General features: G+C 42.8%; 1 protein-coding gene across 2 annotated transcripts in view; it reads left to right on the top strand.

The window, feature by feature from the left end:
• Window positions 1-24,103, top strand: part of pappaa (pregnancy-associated plasma protein A, pappalysin 1a) — an 82,314-nt gene that overhangs the window by 21,579 nt on the left and 36,632 nt on the right. For both annotated transcript variants that reach the window (XM_086152128.1, XM_086152127.1), the window contains exons 7-10: window positions 3,084-3,585; window positions 13,662-13,790; window positions 13,913-14,004; window positions 16,188-16,384. In XM_086152128.1, the coding sequence (XP_086008254.1) occupies window positions 3,084-3,585; window positions 13,662-13,790; window positions 13,913-14,004; window positions 16,188-16,384 (920 nt within the window). The remainder of the gene's footprint in view (window positions 1-3,083; window positions 3,586-13,661; window positions 13,791-13,912; window positions 14,005-16,187; window positions 16,385-24,103) is intronic.

The raw sequence follows: 24,103 nt of genomic DNA, 5'->3' as shown, positions 1-24,103 counted from the left end.
GTTTGTATCTGGGCAAAAAGGGTTGGATGGGGGTTTATTTCTTCCTTCGGAGTGTGGAAGTGTGTAACAGTGTGTGACAGTGAGTCATCGATAGTGAGAGCCAGAGCTAGACACTTCTTAGAAAGCATAAAGTGTGCATGCCCGGACATATCCCCCTCTGTTTATTCATCCGGCTCTCTGGACTTTTTGAGGATCAGTATGATTCTCCAGAGCTGATGGATTATGACTGCTCTGTGCGCAGACACCAACATCTATCCTGGGGTTACACTAGTCATTTTTTTGGACGATTTCCTTAAGTTAAAGCACACATAAATCATGTCTGGAGTCTCGCTTTTTTTGTTTTTTTAAAGTATATGCTTGCATGCTACGTTTGCTCACTACTTGATTCTGCAACCATTGTGCTGTAACAGAGTACATTGTCAATGCTCTTAGCTGGAGATGCTAACTGCAATGGAATATATTCATTTTAGAAGAGTTGGTAACAGAGGTATTTTCATAAGAATACATGGGATTCTATGTTTATTCATTCTTTCATTGTCTATACCGCTTATCCTGTACTAAGGGTCGCGGGAGGCTGGAGGAAACCCCTTAGGAAAAGCCCGTAGACGCGGAAGGAACATGTTTGAATCTAACCAGGGACCTTAAAAACACTTGACTTCAACATATATCGTCTTCACTGCAGCCTCAGGGCGAACTGGCCTGCACATCCCTCCAGACACATTCGAAATGGCGACCGGCCATATGATACTCTGGCCCAATTTTGCCGTACATAACCATACGTAGGAAATTATAAAATGACAAATCGTTCACTTGTAATCGGATCATATTCGCCCCTCGTTCCCTTCACTTTCATTGTTTGATCGTAACATTATTCCGTTGGATTTTTCCGAATCTCCTTTGTGCTCATCGTACACGGGGAATTACTACGTATGCAGCACCCCAACCTTTCCCCTTAATGAGCCTTCCTTCCTCGTGTGGTGATTGACAACGTCCCGGCTAATCTATTTGATATGGAAACGCTCGGAGAACCCGCGGTGGAACCGTTGAAATTGTGCCGCAGTCATGCCCATTTGTACCGTTTTCCCCGAACTGACGTACGTGCGGACGGGCTCAAATTCACCGATCTGGCTAAAAGTCCATCTCCGCTGTCAGCCAATAATTAAACAAACTTTTGAGAGCTTGGTTGTTTATAATGTACGCAGGTGATAAAAATGATTAGGGCCTGTAGTCTGTTGGAAAGTTTGAAAGACTAAGCCACGTGATACAAGATATCGTACTAATATTCCATTGTAAATTTTGATAACCTTATGCAGGTAACTCCCGTGACGAGCGCATGATTACCTTTGTGGTTTCTGATTAAGTTTTTCCAACTCCGGTGGCACGGATCGTCACGTCGACGCGAACTGGAACTTTTTCGTATTTTCTTTAAAAATAGTTTACATTTCCTGAGATTACACGGCGGACGATGCGCCCTATCTGCGTTTGAATCTACAACCGCATTAGCGAGGGTGCCAGAGCAGGAGGAGAGCCCATCATAACAGCTGACATTACAAAATATTTTTAATGGCTGCAGCTCCAATCCTCAAAGTCAACGAAAATTTACCCTGACATACAAGAGGAGGTAGACGGGTAAAGCCAAGATTTGAAGTATGTTGAGTCAGTCTGTATTCTATGCCCCCTTCTTCTTCTTTTTTTGGAGTTTTTTTCTATCATCCCCCCTCAACCCCTACATTCAGCACACACAGTACAATGAGAAATGTGTTGAGATAATGTGGCTTGGAAACCATATTCAGCCCTCACTTGATTAAACACTGGAATTTTACATGGTGCCCAGAAATGAGGTTAGCAAATGGCTTTTTTTTTTTTTTTTTGCCAGCTTGGAAATGCACAAAAGGCAAATCGATAGGGATCAAAGTGTCTACCGCTTGTTGGCCTCTTAAGAGTGCTTGATGAATGTTAGTGTACGTCACTCTGGATAATGCAACTTAGCTGTGTGTTGACTCCAAATATGGCTGAAGTGTGAATGTTAGAGGTTGTAATGACTGCCGAAGTGCGAACCCTGAGTGGGGCCCCTTCTCAAAAGGTACACACCTCAGCTCTGCCTTTCCTCTGCAAATGGACTCACAATGAACTCTCAGTTTCACCCCTACCTTGATATTGCAAGAAGTCTACATATACTAACATGATCACCGCTGCAAATTCCTCATTTGTCAACAGTCATAAAACTGTATATGTTGTGATTTAACTTAGGGATTTACAACCTTGCTTATTCAGAGAAACTTTATGCCTCCTTTGAGGATTTCAGCAACTTGCATTTAAAAGAAAGATATTTGTATCGACTGTACACATCTTGATGTAATTTCACCCACTCCAAAAGATTATCCAAATCCATTCACCTTCTTTGCGGAAACATAAAATGAAACGGCACCACTCGGCCTATCCAGTGGTGTGAGATAGTTATCATTCAAACGAAGTGTTGGCAGGAGAGATCACTTTGAATTTATGTCAAAGCTGCTTTTGTAGTGTGCGTCTATTGTTGATTTTCATGGAATAAATGGCTGTCTTCATCCTCCTCAACATGTAATCTCTCAAAGGAAACATCAGGGCTTTTCCGAGTTTACACAAAATCTCATTATGTATATATATATATATATAAAGAGAGAGAGAAAGAGTGAGAGCTAAATATGTACATGCATGTATACATTTTTGTATTTTTTTTCTTTTTTTTTAAATGTTTTTATTTGTATTTCTTCATCGCAGTGCTCAGACCAATTCAATCATTTAATTATTATAAGCCTATCATTTCAAATCGGGTATTTTTTTTCCCCCACATAAATTAAGCAACCATGAGTGTACTTTTTCAGAGGAGGAATCCGTGCTTTAGCCGATATCGGTTTTGCTGATGTTCGCCTTTGGACAGATTGGTATTTGTAATAGAAATATATCTTGATAACTCTTTATAGGCTTCTGCACACAGCTGTTGTAATGTGATGGGACCTCGGCGTCTCCAGCATCAATGTAAACAGCGTTCTCATTTACGTGTCGCGTGTAACTACGTGTCTCTTTTGTCATTCGTCCCACAGGCCCTCCGGATGTAGAGCAGGTTTGCGAGCCAAGTGTTCGCACTTGGAGTCCAAACGCGGGGATCGAGCAAGGCGTTGTCGGCCTGTCCGAGTGCCCCCTGCAGGGCTGTATGCTCCAGCTCGAGTTCCCCTATCCCCTGGTACCAGACTCCTTGACTGTTTGGGTCACTTTCTTTAGTCCAGAGGAAACAGCATTGCCTGCGATCCACAACATCCTGTTGCTGACCGTCAGCGGGAACAACATTTCCTTGGGCCCAAGTAACGTCTTCTGCGACACCGCGCTGACTCTGAAGCTGGACATTGAAGAGGAAGTGTACGGGGTGCAATTTTTCACGATGGAGCAACACCTAGAAATCGACGCCACTCTCCTGGCCTCCAAACCGGACTGTGAACTATGCAGACACTGCCGACCGCTGCGCTACCGCCTTTTGCGCGACCCGCCCTTCACTCATGCGCCAGAGGGCCTCATTTTCAATGAACCCACTCGCCGATACACAGACAGGTGAGTGTCCCGGTAGGTGAATAAATTCTTTTGCGCGACGCGAAGTGAAGCGAAGGCACTACGAAAAACCGGACCGCGCTGTCTGCGTCGCATTCCTGCATTGAGAAAGAATAACACTTTGAACAAACAAGCAGTTATGGTCAAACCTCCAGTTTTACAAAGCCGTGGGGAAAGCAATACAATACGTGTATTTTCAACCGGGAGAGTTAGAAATAGCTGAGCGGCTACCAGTTTGCCTCCTCTCTTAATTTGGACATAACTAGGGATTGGAGAACTGCTATTGAGTAGGTGTTTGTTTATCCATAGAAGCAATCCGCCAAATTTTGTTCTTGTTATACCACATATCCCTTTCAATCCCCCCCGGAATACTAAGAAACCAGCCCTGCCTCTGCTGTTTCAAATCTGCGGTTCCACATTTGCTTCCTAAGTCACAGGTCAATTGTTGCCCGCATTTGTTTTTTCCCATGTTCCATGAAGCAAGGGCAAACAGATGGCTTGTTGAAAGTATTATCTGCACACTGTGGTGAGAGTTTAGTGCTTTGCCTCCATGGAATGTGCTGACTTGTTAGAGATTGTGCTATACGTGGCACTGCTTTGTGTTGTGCCATCTTACTATCGTGCTGTCAGCGTGGTTCACATGAGAAGGAAAGTGGCTGATAAGAGGGGGGAAAGGGTGAGTATGCGTGTTACGCAAGATGGAATGATGATACCTATGTTCCATTAAATGCCCTAACACAACTATCCTCACTGAAAGGCGACGTCTGTGGAAGTCTGCCTAAAGTGGGATGTATTTATTTGACACACTTCAGTGGTTATTGATGTACTGTAGGTAGTTTTACAGCTGTGGTATATTTCACTAGCTGTGGTTGCATTCCAGTGGTAGTGGTCAGTGGCACTGGCTGACTATTTACTGTTGTTAAAGCATAGGCAATCTTGTCTTTGGTCAGAGGGAGGTTTGTAGCAACACATATTCCAAGCCGGGTGTCTAAATCACACAGATTCATTTAAAAAAAAATTGTGTCCGGCAACAAAATATGTTAGTATGTAAGCCTATAAGGCTTTTTTTTTTTTTTTTATAAGAGAAAGGAATTCGAGAAACATCAGACTGTGTTTCACAGCAAATACAGCCTTTGACATGGTGTGGGGAAGGAGAAGGTTTCCCCCAGATGTTTTGTGAAGTGGTCTGTTTGATCGCTTGAGTTCAGCTGCCAAAGTGCTTTTGTTGACCACACAGTAAGCTGCTTCTTCTTCTTCCAGCATGGGGAGGTGAGGGAATGGGGGGTGGGGGGGCTGTGTGTCTCCCACTGTTAGGCCACAGGCCTTTACCTGAGCCGAAGCAAACTGAGCAAGAGGAGCGGTTGACATCTTGGCTCCATTTATGGACGGTGGTTTGTTTGGAGTGGCCGGGGTCTGGAAGGTCAGCGTGAGAGGGTAAATTATGGTGGAAACTAAGAAGACCTGAAGTGAAGAGGAGATGCAGGGTGGAAGGTTAGACTATTTGGGGTTAAATCATCGTGAGGCTAAGAGCTGGGTGGGAGTAGAGGGTATGTTGGGGGGTGGGAGAACATTAGGGGGTTGAGAAAGTATGAAGTGGGGGTCAGAGCACTGGGTTAGTTTGACCCCCAGTCCACGGCGACACCCCACTCCATGGGCTAATCCTTTCCCTTATGTGGGTTTCAGAGCTGTCATTGAGTCAAAGGCTATCTCAGAGCTGATGTGAAAAGACCTCCCAGGGAAAAAAGAGAGTGCAAATCATCACAACTACCCCACACCCACGTGTAATTGGACTCTACCCTGGTTGACAACTCTTCCCCCATTACATCCCCCATCCATCCCCTCGGCTACCCAGCTGACAAATCTGCTGCTTAAAAACAACATGGATATACCCCCTTAAAAAAAAAAAAAGAAAAAAGAACAAGCTTTTTTTTTGTTTTTGTTGTTGTTCTGGTTTGTTTCTCTGTTGGTTTCAAACTGCATCAGCCACCGTTTGCGACTATCTGGAGCTCATTGCAATTTAAGATAAGATAATACTTGAATGCGTTATAGTGCATATTTGAATGGGAAGGAAGTGAAAGGGTTAAATATCCCCATCAATTTCTGGTGTCTTTCTAAAACCAATAATTACACGGAGGGAAGGTCTAAACTCCTCTATTCACATCTGTGTGGCATTTTCTTTTTTTTTTTTTTCTCCTTTTCTTTTTTTTTTTTTATTGCGCCTGTCATTTTTCATTAGAGAAACATTACAGGAGGACTTCCAGGAGGACTTATCAGACAGAGAACGTGATCATAGATAAGGGACCTTTATCCTCCAATGTGGATGGGCAGCACATTGCAGGATCAATTATTCCTCATTTTTTGTGTGTGTGTGTGTGTGTGTGTGTGTGTGGCGTTTAGGATTTTCAGTTCACGTGATTTAGAAATTTATGAACGCAGATCGACAGTAATTGTCAAATAAATAAATTGAAAAAAGAAAAAAAGAAAAATGTTTCCTCTCAAGTCAAGGTTCAGGCCCTACTGAATTTCTCAAGTGAATTATTCATTTTATAATTTTTTTCTTTTTTTAATTGATGATGTTGTATCACACTTGATACCGGTAAAGGTATTGGAGTGAGTAGATGTTTCTCTACGCGAGCCTTTGGTCAGATTTGCAGAATACTTTTAGGGAGGAACAAGATATCTTTTTTTTTTTAAATTCCATCATTTATGTGTACAGGATAATGTGGTAACGTCCCGTGTGGCTGCATGCAAAAATACATTTTTGCGCCCGCGATACAGAAGCCTGCATACATGCTCGCCTACTGCCATTAAAACGAGCTTCTGTGGGTTTAAGTTTACATTTTTCTGACATTCCATTCCTGTGAAATTAAAAGCACTAAAACCCCTCAAATGCATGTTTGCCGCCGCATCGAGAAAAAGGAGTATTACCCTGTTTGTTGTTTCTGCAAGCTCAATCTAAAGTTTTTTTTTTTTTTTCTTCAATGTCCTTTGAATGTATCCGCTTCTCTCATCTGGGTCCTCTTAGCCAAGACCAACATGCGCATACAGAATGGAAATTGATCCATATGCATGCATACTCAGAAGCCTCGTGCACATAATAATGAAGGCATGAGCATGCCAATAAACACGGACACACACAATCATCCCTCTTGATCTGAGTTACGGACGCATAACTCCATTTGAAGTCACCTTGTGCAGCAGGAACAGCTTTAAAAGGTGTTTATGCCAGACAGAGATTGAGACATCTTGGATGTAATCCTATAGCCCGGAGGAATTGTGGTTCAACCAAGGACGGCTAATGAGTATAACCTCATCTATCATTGATAAAGCCATGAATGACCAGGTTATCCAGTGGCTTGTCAACATAACACATGGCAATTATGAGACCCATTATATACCCGTGATAGGCTATTCAATGTTGTTTGCTGACACAGACAATGCACACTAGGTTTACTCAGGCTTGAGAGATACTACACTGTGTCCGTACTGTCCCTGCCGTGGCCAACGGGGGTGTCGTGCACGATACATAGGTTGATGTACAAGGAGATACGTGTATGCGTCATTGTAAAAACCCTCAGCAAAAGCACCCCCCTTTTGTTTTGTATTGAATATTTATCTGACAAATCCTGTCCTGGAAAGCTTATACGCTAATGTCATGTAACGACGCTGGATGGAGAACTGATAAGTGGTGACGACATTGCCGGGAATGCGTCTTATTGGTCGATACGCACCGACATAAAATCAATATATCTCTATACCTTGTTCGGTTAAACTGTTGTCGGAAGGCAGCATGTTTACAAATTTGCATTATATGTTTGTATTTATTCCCCAGTGTCACACTTGTGGTGAAAAGTTAATCACAGGTATTCTTGCACAATTGTTGATACTCACAGTTGCAGTTCTAACCTCAACACCCTTCCCACCCTCCCTCCTCTGCACATGTCTAAACCATCTGAGTCTGACTTTACCACCAGAACATCTAACACGTGGTGTCCATCTGACGGACTCACTCCTGATACTATCCATCCTCTTCACTCACAAAGAGAACCTCAACATCTTAATTAAGATTCCTGACTCATATAAAGGGGGAATTATCGCATTTAAAACATAACTATATTAATGATGTCATTTGGCTTTGACTACAGGTCTATTTCAAAATCATAGAAGGGCATGAGATTTTATTTTCTGTGCAAATTAGTGAAAAAATGTGCTAAAAATTCATATTTTGCTGACATCTAGTCCCAGCTTTGGTTGCGCAACATCAGGTCCCGCGAAGCTCGGGTTCAGTTTAAAAAGAAATGGCGATTTTTTCGGTCCTGTATTTACATTGAAGGTGTGATTCAAATAACATAAACCTTCAAATTGACCTCGCTGGTGTCGTTCAATCCCAATTGCATACAGTGACGCCAACCGACCAGCAAACAAACACACGTGAATGAAACACAGCCTCCTCGGCAGAGGTAATCAAATGATTCCTCTCTAATCAATATATAGAAAGAAAAAAAAAAATCTTCATGTGTTTATTTTCGGCAGAGCTGGGAGTTGTAATGGTGTCTTTACAGATCTTAATAAAAATCAATCAGACTGCTGCATCATATCCAGATTGCTGGTGCCAGAGTGCTTACTAACGTCCAGAAAGCGGAGCGTATTACACCGCACCTTAAATCACTGCACTGGCTTCCTTTATGTCAATGGATAGGTTATAAAACCCTCTTACTTGTCTATAAAACACTTCAGGGGCTCGAACCTCAATACATCTTGGACCTGCCGTTTGTTAAAACACCGCCTATTTTCCGGGGCGTGTTTATACAGAGTTACCTGTATTAAAAATACAAACAAGGCTTATTTTCTGCACCCCGCAAGTGTTTAACAAGGCCAGGGGACGACTAATAGATAAACCTTGAATGAATTAAACACGCAACATCGTTTAACGCATGCATATTTCTTTTTCTGAGTCAAATTGTAACTCCTATTAATGCCTAAATTTGATGTATTTTATGCTCCGAAAATCTATTTGAAAAGTGTTAGGCAGGGATGGTGCGATATAAATAAACTTACCTTCCCCTGGTTTGGCCTCACGAGACGCCTTGTCTGTGACTTGAATTTAGTCCTTTGTAGAGCGATATGCATTTCAAATCAGCTACATATCATATCTTATTAATTGGAGATTAAAGAAGGATTTTATTACTATCACACTTGTCAAACGATTGTGTGTATATTAATATCCTAAATAGGACTGAGATAAGTCTTTTTTTTTCCCCCATCCTTCCTCTTCCATCTTAAATACCATGAAATTACCAGTGAGGTCAGTAGGAATCCAGAATGACTTAATTGGGAACAGGATGAAAGCCATGTTAGAATAATTGTCATTTTGCAATTGAGAGAGAAACCAAAGACGAACCAGATACCGAAAAACATGTGTTGCTTTGCAGAAAGTCTTTACGTCTCAGTCCGGCACGGAAATGGAACCGATGAATTTGACTCTCCTCAAAATCAAATCTCCAAACCCATCAGATATCTGTCTCTGAAACATTACTCTGTGGGTTCTGACACAATTGGTGCTTTTGTATTGTAGGAACGTTTTGCAGCATCTACAAACTTTCCGGAACAAGGATCCAGGGATCATGGATCTCAGTTCCTAGACCCTACTTAGAGTCAGGGTTTTTTTTACAGTTCAGTAGGAACTCATATGATGGAGGAGGTCGATTTGCTGTGGTGACCCCTGAACAAAAGCAAAAGAAGAAGAAGTAGAAGGAAATCATACGATTTTGGTGCCTGGTGATCGGTAGAACTCAAAAGCCGCACCCATTGCAAAATACTTCTCGTGGATTGTAAAACGGCATTTTAAAAATCTATTTCGTTCTCTGGTCAGTGGTTTTCTTGTGAAAAAATGGATAGAGCCATCGGGTATGGGACTGGCGATGAGGTCCAAGCGCTTTTGGCCTGGTACGCCACAGAGGGGTTCCCAGGGCTCGCAGCGGAACGTAAACATATTCGACAAAATAAGTACAGCGTTGGCTAACGGTGGGGCTCTTCATATGGGGAGTCAGTGCATGGAGAAATTAAGAATATTCAAAAAAAAACATTTGACAGCTCATGTTAATTATTCCCGCCATGGAGAACGTGAACTTAAGGTGCGTGTTGTCGATGCTTACTTCACACCAGCACCAAACGCGATCCCTTATAGCCTTAGAATGCAAAAACTATAAGGTTCCCCTTCCTGGAACGGGATTTGAGCTGGATAGTTCTAAGAACTGATGTTTCCTGTTTCCGTTCCAGGCAACAAACGACAGATGCTTGCCGTCCTCGAGTCGATATTTATCATCTGACTTCAAACTTCAGACACACGAATGGAATTTGGAGTATGGATTTGATATATATGACATCCTCTCACACAGTCAATTTACACTCTGTGAAGAGTTTTAAAACGCTACTGCAGATTTTTCGAGACTGAATAGTATCCCGTGGGATCCTTCTCTATTCTCTCATCAAGGAGGCCCAATCAAACTATGGTTAAAACTGTTTAGACTTCAAACTGAAAACCAACAAAAAAAAAAAAAAAAAAAAAGGTTCTGTATCACCCAGTTGTTTCTGCATCAACAAATTATTTTCTTTTTTACACAGATGACATCTTCCTTGATGACTTCACTCTTTGTCTCATTGTCCAGAATCTCGGACCACAAAAAAAAAAAAAAAAAACATGTTACCTTCATGTGGGTCTTGACACAGTTACACAAATGCAAGGCATGCAAAAACTTAGAAAAGGCACCGCTATTTGTTCAAAGCAAGTGGTGATTCATGGCCCAGCGGGTTGTCTGAGGATAAAACAGAAGGAGATATAGGTGCTAGTAAATTTAGCATGTGGGGTTTGGCACAAAGCAAATGAACCTGAAATGTTGGGAGATGCAAGCATCGCAGCAACACCTCTGAATCGCTAAAGGCACGGTTTAGCATGAGGAAACAGAGGAATCTGCTTAAAATAGTGTATATATTGACAATACTTTTGACAATACTTATGATGGTTGCTTGGGGAAAAACATGTATGCGTACCCTAACCTGTGTCTCAGGCGGAGGGTTCATGACTATGTTTGCCATCATTACCTTTCTCAGCAGCTTTATTTTTGCACTTTGTTTAAAGTCTTATGCTGTGAAACTATGTATGTCCCCTTTCCCTTTTTTACTGTGTTTGCTCTTCCTCAAAAACAATGTCCTCTGCAGCTTAACGTTTCCAGAGGCTAAACTAATTCAATTAGAGAGCTTCATAGTTTCTCCAATTTGAATGTAGCCTTAAAGTTGCAGCACTTGCAACTAGACAAAATGTTGCACAAAAGAGTTATCTCTTAGTCGGGGATTCTGTATCGACAAGCCAATAAGAATATCTCCTTTTTTGCGATTGAAATTCAACGTCTGCTTGAATTCCATGTTCACAGCATATGATCTCACTTTTGCATGCTGTTGTACCAGCTTTACAGACAGACAAGTGTAAAAGTAATGCAAATATTGAAAGGTAGGCGCTCAAAGTAAACAGATCTTAAAATAAAGCCTGTGGCGAAGGTGTGTGTGTGTGTGTGTGTGTGTGTGTGTGTGTGTGTGTGTGTGTGTGTGTGCGTGTGTGTGTTTTTGTATGTGCGTGCGTGTCTGTGATGGGCACACAAATGCACATTTGTCCCGGAATGTGCTTCTACAAGATTGCAGAGAGTATTCCAAACGTAGGCACACTGTACTTGATGGTCCACATGAAATAATCTATGGCCAATTTATTGGTCCTATTTTCCCTAATTTACTGCTGTTGCCATCGCCCATATAGCCTAATTTTTTTGCCATACACTTAACCATTACTTTTCATGATTATACAAACAATTCCGCATTCCTATCCCATTATGTACTGAAAAACATAGAGGGAATAATAGCATGGCCTACATTCACTCAGTTGTGCCGCCTTTCCTGGTTGTTTCCAAGTCTAACATTATCAAAACGCACGCTAGAACTACTGCGTCGCTGGATGCTACTCCAGTTCTGTTGGTGAAAAGTCTCCTCTTGAATGTAGCGTTATATGATAGAAAGTTGGTAATCTGTAATCTGATCGTTCTCGGATGACAGCATTCTTGAATCGCCCCTGACGGGAAAATAAATATAGTAGATAACTGAAATATAGGGCGCCACGGTGGCGCAGTGGTTAGCGCCTCTGCCTCACAACAAGAAGGCTACAGGGGCCTTTTCATGTGGAGTTTGCATGTTCTCCTTGTGTCTGCGTGGGTTCCCTCCAGGTTCTCCGGTTTCCCACCGCAGTCCAACAACATGACGTAGGTTCTTTGGAGACCCCTAATTGCCGTGTGAATGAGAAAGTGAATGGTTGTATGTCTTTAAATGATGTGTGAATGAAAGAGTGAATGGTTGTATGTCTCCATATGTGGCCCTGTGATGGATCCAGGGTGAACCCCGCCTCTCTCGCAATGACAGCTGGGATAAACTCCAGCCCCCTCCCCTTGACTCAGAGTGCAGGCTGCACGGTAAAAGATAATGAATGAATTGAAGATGAATGTTTTCTTCCTTGGAATTGAAATTGGAACATGCACACACACATGAAATATACAAAATAAAGAAAATTAACAATTTATGGAAGAAAACCACGGCAATCATAAATGAGAAACTGTGAAATAAAGTGAAAAATCTAAAGAAAAGAGGAGTAAAAGAAATGGTGAGAAAACAGTCAACAATATCATCGCATATGAGTGCTGAAGTGAAACGCTCCGGCTGAAGACATTGTCCAAATGGATTAAATACTTTTTTTTTTTTTCTTATGGCATTTACATATCTTGAAGATTTGTTTTTTTTTTGATGCATTTACTTTCAACAGGTTTCTTGCAAAACAAAAATTTGGCTCCACAAAACCAAACCAAACCAAAATTACAGGCCGTTCTACCCCATTTTCCATGTTTCTACCCGTTTTGAGAGACCGGGGCAGAGATGTTGTTATATTATTTGATCGGTGGTTTACAGGAACCAGTAACGCTGACCGTCCGTCAGATTCCGGTGCAGATTATTGGATCTGATTGAAATACCGGGCATGTAAAGGCGAACATCGAAGAAAATTATTAGGCAGAATAAAACCGAGACAATTGATGTCCTGACAGCACCCTCACTTGCACCAAGTTGTTTCGCTCGTCCAGTTTTCTTCCACTTTTTTTTTTTTTTTGCCTTACTTCTCGTTTTTTTTTTTTTTTTTTCATTTGCAGCATCGATTTTCGTCTTTTCTTAACGGGTTTTGGTTTTCTTGTTTATCGTTTTTACCCCCCAACCCCTCCCTCCTCCTGTCAGACATATTTTTTTTCAGTTGTCCTTATCTTGGTGACTCAAGAAACCATCATGACCACTTACACCGGCAAAGTGAGTAGCTCCCTCCCCCCCCGAGGATGTCTCTCCTGTCTGTTGTTTGTGTTCATCGTGATGGTTTCTTGAAACGCTACGATAAGGAATTAGAATCTTGCCCCGAAGTGACTGAAAGACCAGATAGATGTTATTACATTTGCAGAAGTCTGTCTTATCGCAGACCTCCGATGAAAGATTGGCACAACACACATCTGTAAAGAAACAATTCCCCAAACGATGTTTGACTGGGGTTTCCTGACTCCCTTTCTCACTATCCATTCATTCATTCATTCCTTATCTCTACTGCTCATCCTGCTCTCGGGCTTTTCGAGCCCGCCGGAGCCTGTCCCGGCTGTCACTGGGCGATAAGCAGGGTTCATGCAAGTTGACGACAAGGCCGCACGTTGAGAGACACAATCGTTCACTCGCTCATTCACATATCATACAACCACTCGCTTTTGCATTCACGTCACATAGAGCTGCACAACCATTCATCCTTTTATTTATTTACACGTCATGTAGAGACACACAACCATTCACTTTCTCATTCACGCGTCTTGGCAATTTAGGCTCGGAAGAAACCGGAGAAACCGAAAGAATCCCACGCATACACGGGGATCTTCTCGCTGTGAGGCGGAAAAGCTAACCACTCTCCGACTATATGTATATCATTATTATTTTTTTTCCCCCCCCCCTGCATTTCTGCACAGGGATATCACGCAGCATGTCGTGTACATGTACCGGGTCCAGACCCTCTCCAGTCGGGCTGAAAGCGAGCCCTCCCCGTCCTTGATCCACGAACTTGGCGCGCCTTACTGCGGAGACGGACGGATCCAGAGGTAACAACCCAAAAATAACTCGTCTCTACATGATACATCCGATTCTCTGGTGCATCAACAGTAGGTTAAATGAATCTCACAGAGTACAATGCAATATCTGGCTTTATATTTTGCTATTTTAGTTCCAAAGGAGAGGAATGTGACGATATGAACTCAATGAATGGGGACGGCTGCTCCAGTCAGTGCAAGAAGGAGCCGTTCTTCAACTGTATCGGTAAGCCAAACGGACAAAAGGTATCCTTGAAGTTTAAACGGGACTCGCCTGCGCTACATTCAACTTTTTTTTGCCTAATTGCTTCTGAGAAAGCACTGGCAATGGAATAAAGTTAGTACAAATGTACAATCCAATTCAATCGTTGTAACAACTGATTTATCAAAATATGCTCATTTATCGGGGCTAGAAGAATGTGGTTCTACTACAGCCTTTTACTAAAGTACTTAATGTTTTCTGAAAATAATAAAAGTGCTATTAGATATCATAATTGTTTTGACCTCCCTTAAAAATCTGGAAATCATTACGATTTCAAAGGGTGAGTCATCTTATTTTACATAGTTGAGTGACTGGCATCTCCAATGCTGTTTTGTTTTATGAATAGATGGATGGCTTCCTGTACTTTTCTCCCGCTGTCTGACAGTCATTTTACCCCCTGTTGCGAAAGTGTGTGCGTGCGTGCGTGCGTGTATGCGTGTGTGTGTGTGTGTGTGCCTGGATGTATAGCACATGCATGCATGCACACACATATGTGAGCCGCTGTGAAGTGGCCACTTAATCCCTGTCGGATTGCCAGATGAATGCGTTCGCTGTGCTGTTTTTCCACCAACTGCAGTGCATCGGTTGTGTTTAAGTACGTGTTTGTGTGTCTCCCCTCGCCGTGGGACGTCGCTGCAGTTTTGAACGAAAATCAGATTCTCTAATGACGGGGGCCTTCTGTCAATTGGTTCATCCGCCTGAAAAAAAAAAAAAAAAAAACGGCGTGGAAAAGAGAAACGTCAACTACTATCCGGACCGGGGGGGGGCTGCAGTTTTGATAAGGTTTATGGGATATTCACGCGACCGAATTTGATCTGGAATCGGTGAAACGGACGACTCCTTTTTACATAATTCCATCTGGCATTGCAATCCTTAGTAGCTTTGGGGAAACACCACGCCACAATAAGCAAACATTCAGATGAATGCAATCTGACATTAATTGCTGTCAAATATTGCGCGGCGTGTCCTCTTCACACAAAAAGCCCGTTTTGCCGATTTTTGCAATTAATTTTTTCCCCGTCCATATTTGCGCCTCCCCCCCCCAAACCCCTTCTCTTTCTTCAACTCTCCTCTCTCGCTCTTGCACCCAATCACCTTTCCACTTTTTTTTTTTTTTTTTTTTCCGTTATCTGCTAATTCCATCTCTGTCCAATTTCAAATAGCAATACTCTTTTCTCCTTTTCCACCCTTCTCTTCTTCCCCCCACCTCGAGCTCACACTCTACCAATTACTCATGCAGCTTCCTCCTGTCTAAGTCTCTCCCGTTCCCCCTTCTTCCTTGCCTCTGTCCCGCTGAGTGGCAGGGGCGTATTCTGTATGCCCCCTCAGTAGCCCCTCATTTCACCACTGCCAGAGTACAGAACTGACTTTAGTCTTTGGCCGTGCTGGGGAGGGCTAGAATTTCGAGGAGGAGGCCCTGGCCAACTTGGCACAGAATGCCGCCTTTCCCCCCCTAACAGGAACCCCACCGGCTGACTCTGCTTTAGCTGAGAGCAATGAGGCCCAGGCAACCTCCCTGCTCTGCTCCCCTCTCATCCAGCCCATAAGCTTCCAGTTCCAGACCTTACCTCCGGGTGGGATGTCTGGAAAAATTACAGCTGTATCTTTCTTTACCTCTTGACTTTGTCTGATCCCTCTCTCTCTCTCCATCCCACCCTTCATCCCCGCAACCCCCCCTTCCGCTCCCAGTGTGTTTGTCCCTCTCGCTGTCATGTTATCGCTCTTCCCCATTAATGCTTTCCTCTTGTTTCTTTCTTTCTCCCTTTCATGCCGCCCCGTCCTCGCATATCCTCGGTAATTTCCATTTGTTTTGCGGTGCACCTTTAATCCTTCACGCCCCCCAGCATTCCCCCGGCATGGCTTTCTGCCTGTTAACATTCCAACTGACAGATATATGGTCCAGAATGATATTGTAAAGGATCATAGGTCGCGTCATAAAAAGAAAGAGGAAATACGCATAAAAAAAGCTTGAGGGATATAAAATCTGTCGCAATTTGCACAAATGAAGACATGCTGGATTGTGGTGGGGGATCTTTCGAATGAGAAGGAGTGGTACAAAAAAAACAATCCTCATTTTGGGTCATTTAAATGACAGATTACAGACCAAAGAGCGATTTACTTGCGTTTTGTGTTCTCCTCTTCTCCAGAGGAACCGAGTATGTGCTACTACTACGACGGCGATGGCATCTGTGAGGACTTTGAGCGGGAGACAGGCGTGAGAGACTGTGGCCTCTACACCCCCAGCGGTTTCCTGGACCAGTGGGCCTCCGCTGTTGAGGTTTCCCATGAGGATAAACCCTACTGCTCCGGCGAGGTTGCTGCCGGATACCCGGCCGTCACAAAGGTAAGTCAAGAAATCACACGCGGGTCGTCCAAGGTCGTCAAACATATGCATACGATGCATATGTTTGATTGCTTTTTTTTTTAAATGTGCTTATTTTGTCGCGCTAGCCGCTGCACGCTCGGCCATTGTTACGTCCTTTTTAATTGAGAGTCCGTTATTTTTTTCTTGTATGAAATGGATTTTTACAAATAAGCGAATGCTTTGTTGTGTGGACAATGAGCGTGGCGGTTTGGTACTATTACTTGCCCATAAAGGTTTCAAATACTGATGATATCAGGGCCTCTTTTTTTTTTTTTTTTTTTTTGCAATACAACTTATTTTGCTGGTTAAGTCATTTTAGAGATTGGGGGCATTTAATTAGATTTCTCCTGGGGTGAATGCAGAAGTTTGCTGTTCTCATTAAAGTAATGCTTCTTGAAGACAGGACAAGATGCCATTGATTCCACCTAAGCGTGGTAGAAGCATTGATCTGTTGCTGTTGCAATGCGGGGAGAGACTGATTGCACAAAACATTAGGGTGACGCATACATTCATGTACACACAAAAGCCTCACATACAAAGAAGTACATGAGGTTGTATCGTCACCAATCGGCTCTCAAACCCACAGCGTGTCGATAAAAATGTACTTTAGATCCCCCGTACGTTTCTCGTAATTTCTTGGTATAAAGTCTTTTATTTTAACAGCGCTACTTTTCACATTCCAGCTTGCTGAATCTTGCAGTATCTTTCCTCGATGTGCGAATTACAACGGAAACATCAAGTCTACCGGACACAATGTAACTTTGCGTCCTCCGATGAGCGGCTTGTTGGTGAATTGTGTAGTCGGACAAGTTTGCGCAGGTGAAGGAAGCCAGCAAAAGCCATCTTTCTTTTTACGTGACATCTTTCTGATACTTAAATCCTGTCCATTTGTGTGATCTCGTGATAGAAAATTAGCAGGGATGGTTTAAACGCCCTCGACTATCAAGCGTACAGAGCTTCACCCTGGCAAAAACACAATGGCGATCCAAAGTACATTTTATTTAATGTGTTAAATTGCACTCTTGGATGTCTTTCCTGGGACTATAGTCGCTATCTTACTCGCCCGTTTGTTACATTATACATCTTTAACACGGCAACACACTAAGGAGTAACTTCAGTTTCGCAGTACAAGAAGCAATAGACATGAAAAGCAAATTCAGCCCGTGTCCCACTTTGTTTCTCATTTCATATGAGCATGAAATCCAAAGTGTAAAATGTTTTCAGTATCATATAACCTCCCACCTCTCCCCGAAAAAGAAGAATGTAATAAGAAATGTTTTCTTATACGGATATTTAGTCAAATATGAAGCAAACAAATGACACACACACTATCTGTTGGTAATACAATTTAGCACATTTGGAATTAGTATGGCACCACATCTGTTCATGTATCACAAGGACGCATTGTTCATACAAAAACAACTATTATCCAGCAGAACAGAGGGTCAAACGTGGTGAGATCACCCCGTTACAAGCTGCAAGCACATACAAGCGTGCACGTGGACGGTTTACTAAATGGTCTTGTAAATAACTCTTGTTGGCTCTTCGTCTCTCTTGCTTTGCTTCATGCGGTCACTCGCCGCATCATTCGCCAAGGTAGATGTATACATTTGGATGTTTAAAAAAAAACAAAAACAAAAGAATATATATCAATAGCTAATAACATTTTGGTTTATCCTCTGGTATCTTGCACTGTAGCAGAATCTGACCGCATGTCTAAATCTTCATCTTTAATTGTAATTATCCCTCGCTGTTTCGGATATTTAACCCGACACGCCCCAAAATGCTGGTAGGATCACAATGTAATGCGTCTTTCCGAAACAACAGGAGTAATTTTATTTTTGCAAACTTATTGTAGAGGTGAGATTCCCAGAGACAACGGGCGTGAACAAAAAGAGTGAAGACGGTCAGCGAGCTTTATTAATCCAGCTGCAACTTAAATGAAAAAGAAACTGAGGAACGGTTAAATATAAATTGAACACATTCATTCATCACGTTGAATTCAGAAATGATAAATAATATCAATTATTATCAATAATATGAGGACATTTGTAGCCAATAAAACTAAACATTACTAAGTAAAACAACGGCAATCACCATACCTGGTCATTTATTTATTTTTTTCTCTAAATCCTCCATTTAAGAGCACTGAGGTGCAGCAAACATGACATCGCCGCTCAAGAAACAACTGTCCGGAGCAATGAGTGACTGGGCTGAAATGAGATTAAGGGTGACCCTTTCCAGGAGCTAAGCTGCTCCTGGAAAGGGTCTCGGGTTAAATAATTTTACATTCACAATGTGGTTACCATACACTCTATCTCTTTGTCATTCCTCTGACTCAATCCTTATGCCCTGAATTGGCTGCAAGAAAAATTACATTCGCCACACACTAAAAAGTACAAACGATTCTTCTGCTTGACAGGGTCACTAATAGAAATCCGGGGGGGCACCTGCCATCTGTTGTTGGGGACTTGGCACATCAAGTTTCCCTTTGATCTCGGCTAACTGCATTCCCGAGACAATATCATTACGGCAGCGCACAGCCAACATGACACCAAAGTTCTCCGCCGGAGTTAATATCTGGTTAACCGTAAGCGTTAGTATCGATGGGACATTGTTTTTCTCGCTTGTTTTTTTTTCTGCTAAACAACGGCGACAGGAGCACCGGTGGCGTGCGCCAGACAAAGTTAAAGTCGGAAAAGGGGAAAGCGCCGTGGATGCCACGAGCTCATCGGCGTAGCATTTTAACACCCGTCTTTTCTCCGGGTTGATTGAAAGTTGCATCGTGGAGGTTTTGGACAACTGGTTGTGTGAGTGAATGAGTTGTAACTGTTGTAGCATTGGCCAAAACAATGGCGGGGGTCTTCCTACCCCGTGCTCGGTTACCGTTTGTAAGTATATACATTAATTTCTCACAAACAGTTAGGCTAGAACATTTCTTCTTAAAAAAAATAAATAAAGATTTATTGGTGTATAAATTCTTCATATGGTCATTGGCATATGCCAATGGGTAAATATGCAGAGCTGCTCCTGCTTCACCATAACTTCTCTTGGCATTGGTAGGTCTTAGTGTTCTTGTATGATGCTTCTTTAAGCGAAGGCTTTTAAGGGTATTTTTTCTGTTTGTATTGCCAGACTGTTTAAAATAGTGGTATCACTGTGTTTCTCATTTATTAGCGCTGCACTCTGTAACTCTGTATCATAGGTGATGGTTTACACGCATGAGGTATGCATCAGACTAGAAGGACAATGGTAGGGTGACCAATCCAGAGGTCTGGGAGCAAATGCTGAGTCAACAGTTTTCCCACTCAAGACCAATACCAGATGTTAGCGGGTCATTCTGTCCAGTGAAACCGTTTTTTTTTTTTTTTTTTTTTTTTTTGTGTGTGTGTCCTAAATATGTGTTTTGAGGTAGAGGGGTAGAATTGTGCGTCGTTTCCCTCTGATCTTGTAAACAAGTCTCGTATTGGCTTTGTGAATCACTCCTGTTTGAAGTCCCAAGACAGTGTCGATTGTGTCTACATTGTGAGTCTCTTCAAGGCAGCGAGGCGGGCAGCGATAGGAATCTTAGCGGATGCAAGAAAGTAACAACAGCACAAAAAGGCACTTGAGGAGAAAGAGGGATGTTGCCTTTGCACGAAATCTCCAGTATGTTTGTGTGCATGCACACACACACACACGTGCGTGCGTGTGCACGTACAGATATTTCATGGCCAAACGTCTTTCATAAGCAAAGGAAACCAATGATCCGCGTTACCTGTGATGCACGATAATCTGAAGCACAGCATTTGTACATATGAGCGATGCTCTCTTACCTTAACCTCTAATCTGCTGTGCACCGGAGCAAAGCCAAGAGGACGGGTCACAGCACCGAGCGGCAGAAGCATAAACAGCGCATAAAGTCATCAAAGCATGCTGTCTTTTTGCTCAATGCTGCCGGTTGCCTGCAGTCTACCTTGCAAAATGTACATGTGCTGAGTCTTACATTGCGTCACGTTTGAGCATAGGGTTTTAATCCCACCTGGCTGCAAGTCCTATACACCTTCCGGTTAATGCATGAAGCTATTACCATAGTGGGCTATAAGATTGCTCTGAAGACAACAGTTTAAGCGTTTTATGTGAAAATGAACAGGGAAGACAAAAATACCGCAGACAAACAAGAAACCATATCCGGAAAGGTACAATTAATGTCTGACATTGCAAGTGAAATTCACTTTAAAAGTAAAACACATGCAGATGGATGGACACATGGAGTCTGCGGTCGTAAATTAAACTTGTTTGACTGACAGTTTCTTTGAATCCAAAATAATAATACGAAAACATCACCGAATAAGAATTTTTTTGTGAAAATGGAAAATATTCACGACTGCTCATGTTGGCCACCTAAAAATGTTCTTAAATCCGAGCCAATCAAAATACCATATGGACACCAGAGAAGGTATGAAGTGAATAATGTTGAGGTGCATTAACGACCACAAAACACGTCTAACTGCCAATGTTACATTCTGTCTAGCTTTAACAGCGTTGTTTTCATCTTTGAAGCTCTTTGAATGCCAGACTCTTCAAATAATGTTGCGAAAAAAAAAAAAAAAAAGAAATAATTCAAACGATTCGGCCTCCCTTTCTGATCAAGCTCGTGGAGAAGGTTAACGCACACACACACACACACACACACACACACACACACACACACACACAGGAAAACAGACACATGCACGCATTGTTGACGCCATGCAGGATTATAGGGCAGGTCCATAGGGGGCTGAAATGTACTACTGCTGTCTTTGTGGAGTAGAACATAATGTTCCCCCACGACCAGACTATGGAATACGTTGAGTTGCTCAAGTTGCTCAAGGGGATTGAATTGCAGGACTGGCCTTAGCAACTCACCTATGTGTATGTTGGTGCCCTCTTGCATGTATCCATTTGCACATGGCCTGCCTTCCTGCGCGCGTGTTCACGAGGTTGCATTAGCGCACTGCAGAGAGTGCATGTGTATTCAAACTTTAAGATCCACCGGCAAGCCAGGTGATTTCTCCAGAGGCGGCTGCTGCCCTGGCAATCTCTGACGCAACCCCTGGGCACCCCTGGAGAACACCCCTTAATTATACATGAGCAACAGAAGGGATAACATTTAAGTTCTCTCATGCTGCAAGAAATTGTTTATATATGAAGTTCATCCATCTCCAGATGTAAAACAAACGCGCCTTTGAGGTCTGAATAAAATGACCCATCTTTAGGGAAGCAGCGTGCCAAGTGGATGGCGGTAATGTTCAAAACAAGTTTGTTGTTGTGCTGACTTTTCTTTTTAATAGGGATTAATCTGAAACTTAACGAATCAATATAAGTTGATGTCATAGTTGCGAAAGCAAAAGCTTCCCTTGCTTTTTAAATATTCAAATATGTATTTGTTTTTTATCGTGGGAAGAGACTTTTCAGTCGGCAGACTTTAAGATGCTTTCATTAGCATTTCTTTTTTGTGTTTTCCAAAAAGCCCAAACAAAAAAACAAGGAATTAAGAGAATCCTTTGTGCGTGATTCATGAGTCCCAAGCTGTAAGCCAGATAGTTCCTTATCCAACCAATTACAATGATCTATCACGTTGGATGCGAAATCATGTACCAAGCAATGTCCAGCGGTAAAAGAATAATATTACATGTGCAAACAATAAACCAAAGAAAAACCTTGACAGGTATCGCTGAATCCAGGTATTAAAATGAGAACCAAAAGAAAATGCCGTAACTGGTAGCGATGTTATCTGAGGATCACAGCAAAGGTGAAACATTAAAACAGTGAAATGAGCCACAGTCGAGTCTCGGCAGCAATTCTGTGGTCAGTCAAATTTGCAATGTGCAGAATGCAGTGGCCTGTGGTTGTTTCGCAATGTTCAGGAAAATGTTCAACTCCTCTGTCTCTGCGTAGACATCTGCCTCCTGCGAGAGCGTATTGACGTGTGGTCAAACGGCAGAGTCCAAGGACGTTTTTGTCATAATTAATTAACATTTGCAATATGTAGAAATGTCTTGAGGCTCTAAAGCGCTATAACACATATCGACCGGTCTACTGCAGAGTCTTCATATCCATGTCCTCCAACTCACCACATGAGCGCACACACACGCACGCACACACACACACACACACAGGTCTACGTACATAAGCAATGTTTTACATATCGCAGTTCTCAGATCTGACTTCACCTTAAACCAAATGGAGAGTAGCAAGGTATCAATAGTATTTGCTAAATACTCGTACAGAGGCACGCTCAGTTTTTTGAGGCACAACGAGCGATTGGTGTATACACTTTATTCATTTACAGTAAATAAACATTAGTATTCATTCATTCTTATTCTTATCATTATTATCCTGCCCTCAGGGCCACTAGGGGGCCCCCTGGGGGGGGGTTACCCTGGACCCGGCAGAAGACGATCATAAGGGACTTTCACAAGCCTCTCATACACTCGACGTATAGATACATGCAAGCGTTCACACCCTCGTATAGACACACACTCTTGTTCACTCGCATTCGCTAGTCATATACATGCGACCATCGACTTTCTCATTCACGGCTCATCTGGAGAAATTCACATGTCACTTTTCGGGACATACAACATTCACGCTGCCATTCGCACAGCTGGATAATTCGGAGTCTCGGATGAACTTTCTTGCATTTCTTTTGGACCGCGGGAGGAAAGGCAAGCAGAAAAGTCCCTTATCGGAATTGAACCGGGGATCTTCTTGCCGCCGTCCAGAAGCGCTAACCACCGCAGGAAATATCTAGGTTTAATTCATTTAGAAGAATGCGGAAGAAAAATCCATATATTCCCCGTGGTTTGCATTAGAATCAAACTAATGAACAAATTAAATTCCTGTCCAGCCCGACGCTCCGCCCTGTCACCAAGTTTGTTGAAAATTGGCCGGACCACGGCGGTGAAAAATAACCCCCGGTTAGAGGTCGTAACTGGCCCATTTACGCCCAAAAAAGGCCCCGTCGGAGTACGCGTGCGTATTTAAACGCGGGATCCACGCGGCGCTCCGAAAAAAAAAAAAAAAAAAAAAAAAACAGCAACAAAAGCCCACAAAAACAAAGCTCATACAGTAGCTGAGCTGCTGCTTTCAGCAATGCGCGCGGGCCAGCGTCTTTGGCAACGTCCCCCTCGCCAGCATTCCCTCAAACCACACAGACCTCGTTAGGCACAGTGCCAGTGACATTTGTGGTAACATTAAAAAGAAACCTCTGGGATGGCGTTCCTTTTTCCCTTTTACTTTTCCTGTTTCAATTATTTTTGTGGTCCTGCCATGTGGAAACCTCAGTGTGGTAGGTGTGTTTTTCACGACACTGATGACCCCCCTCCCCTCCGCACCCGCCTCCCCCGTAACATTTTCTTGTTTGAACGTGCACGGTTCTGGCTCGCGCTTTTCTTGACCGTAGGGGGGGCCGGGGAGGGAGGGAAGGGGGGGTTGCTCGGTTTTCAGTTGGTATTTTACGCCGGCCCGTTCCTTAACATCAGATTGTCATATGGGGATAGGTGAACTGCATAATTGTGCTCACTCACTAACTTTAACAGCCCCATTCTCAGTAGGCTATGGACGTCACCATCATTAGCTCTGGACCAATAAGATGGTGAGCCTAAGTGGGTATGGGTGGGACGGGGTGACAGGACATTACCTCACACACCAGGCGCTCACCAGCATTCCAGT

Source organism: Fistularia commersonii, chromosome 9, assembly GCF_037954325.1.
Source record: "Fistularia commersonii isolate RoL2024-O1a breed Wild chromosome 9, RoL_Fcom_v1.0, whole genome shotgun sequence".
In the NCBI taxonomy this organism is placed as follows: Eukaryota; Metazoa; Chordata; class Actinopteri; order Syngnathiformes; family Fistulariidae; genus Fistularia; species Fistularia commersonii.
This window is presented reverse-complemented; position numbering and strand designations above follow the sequence as displayed.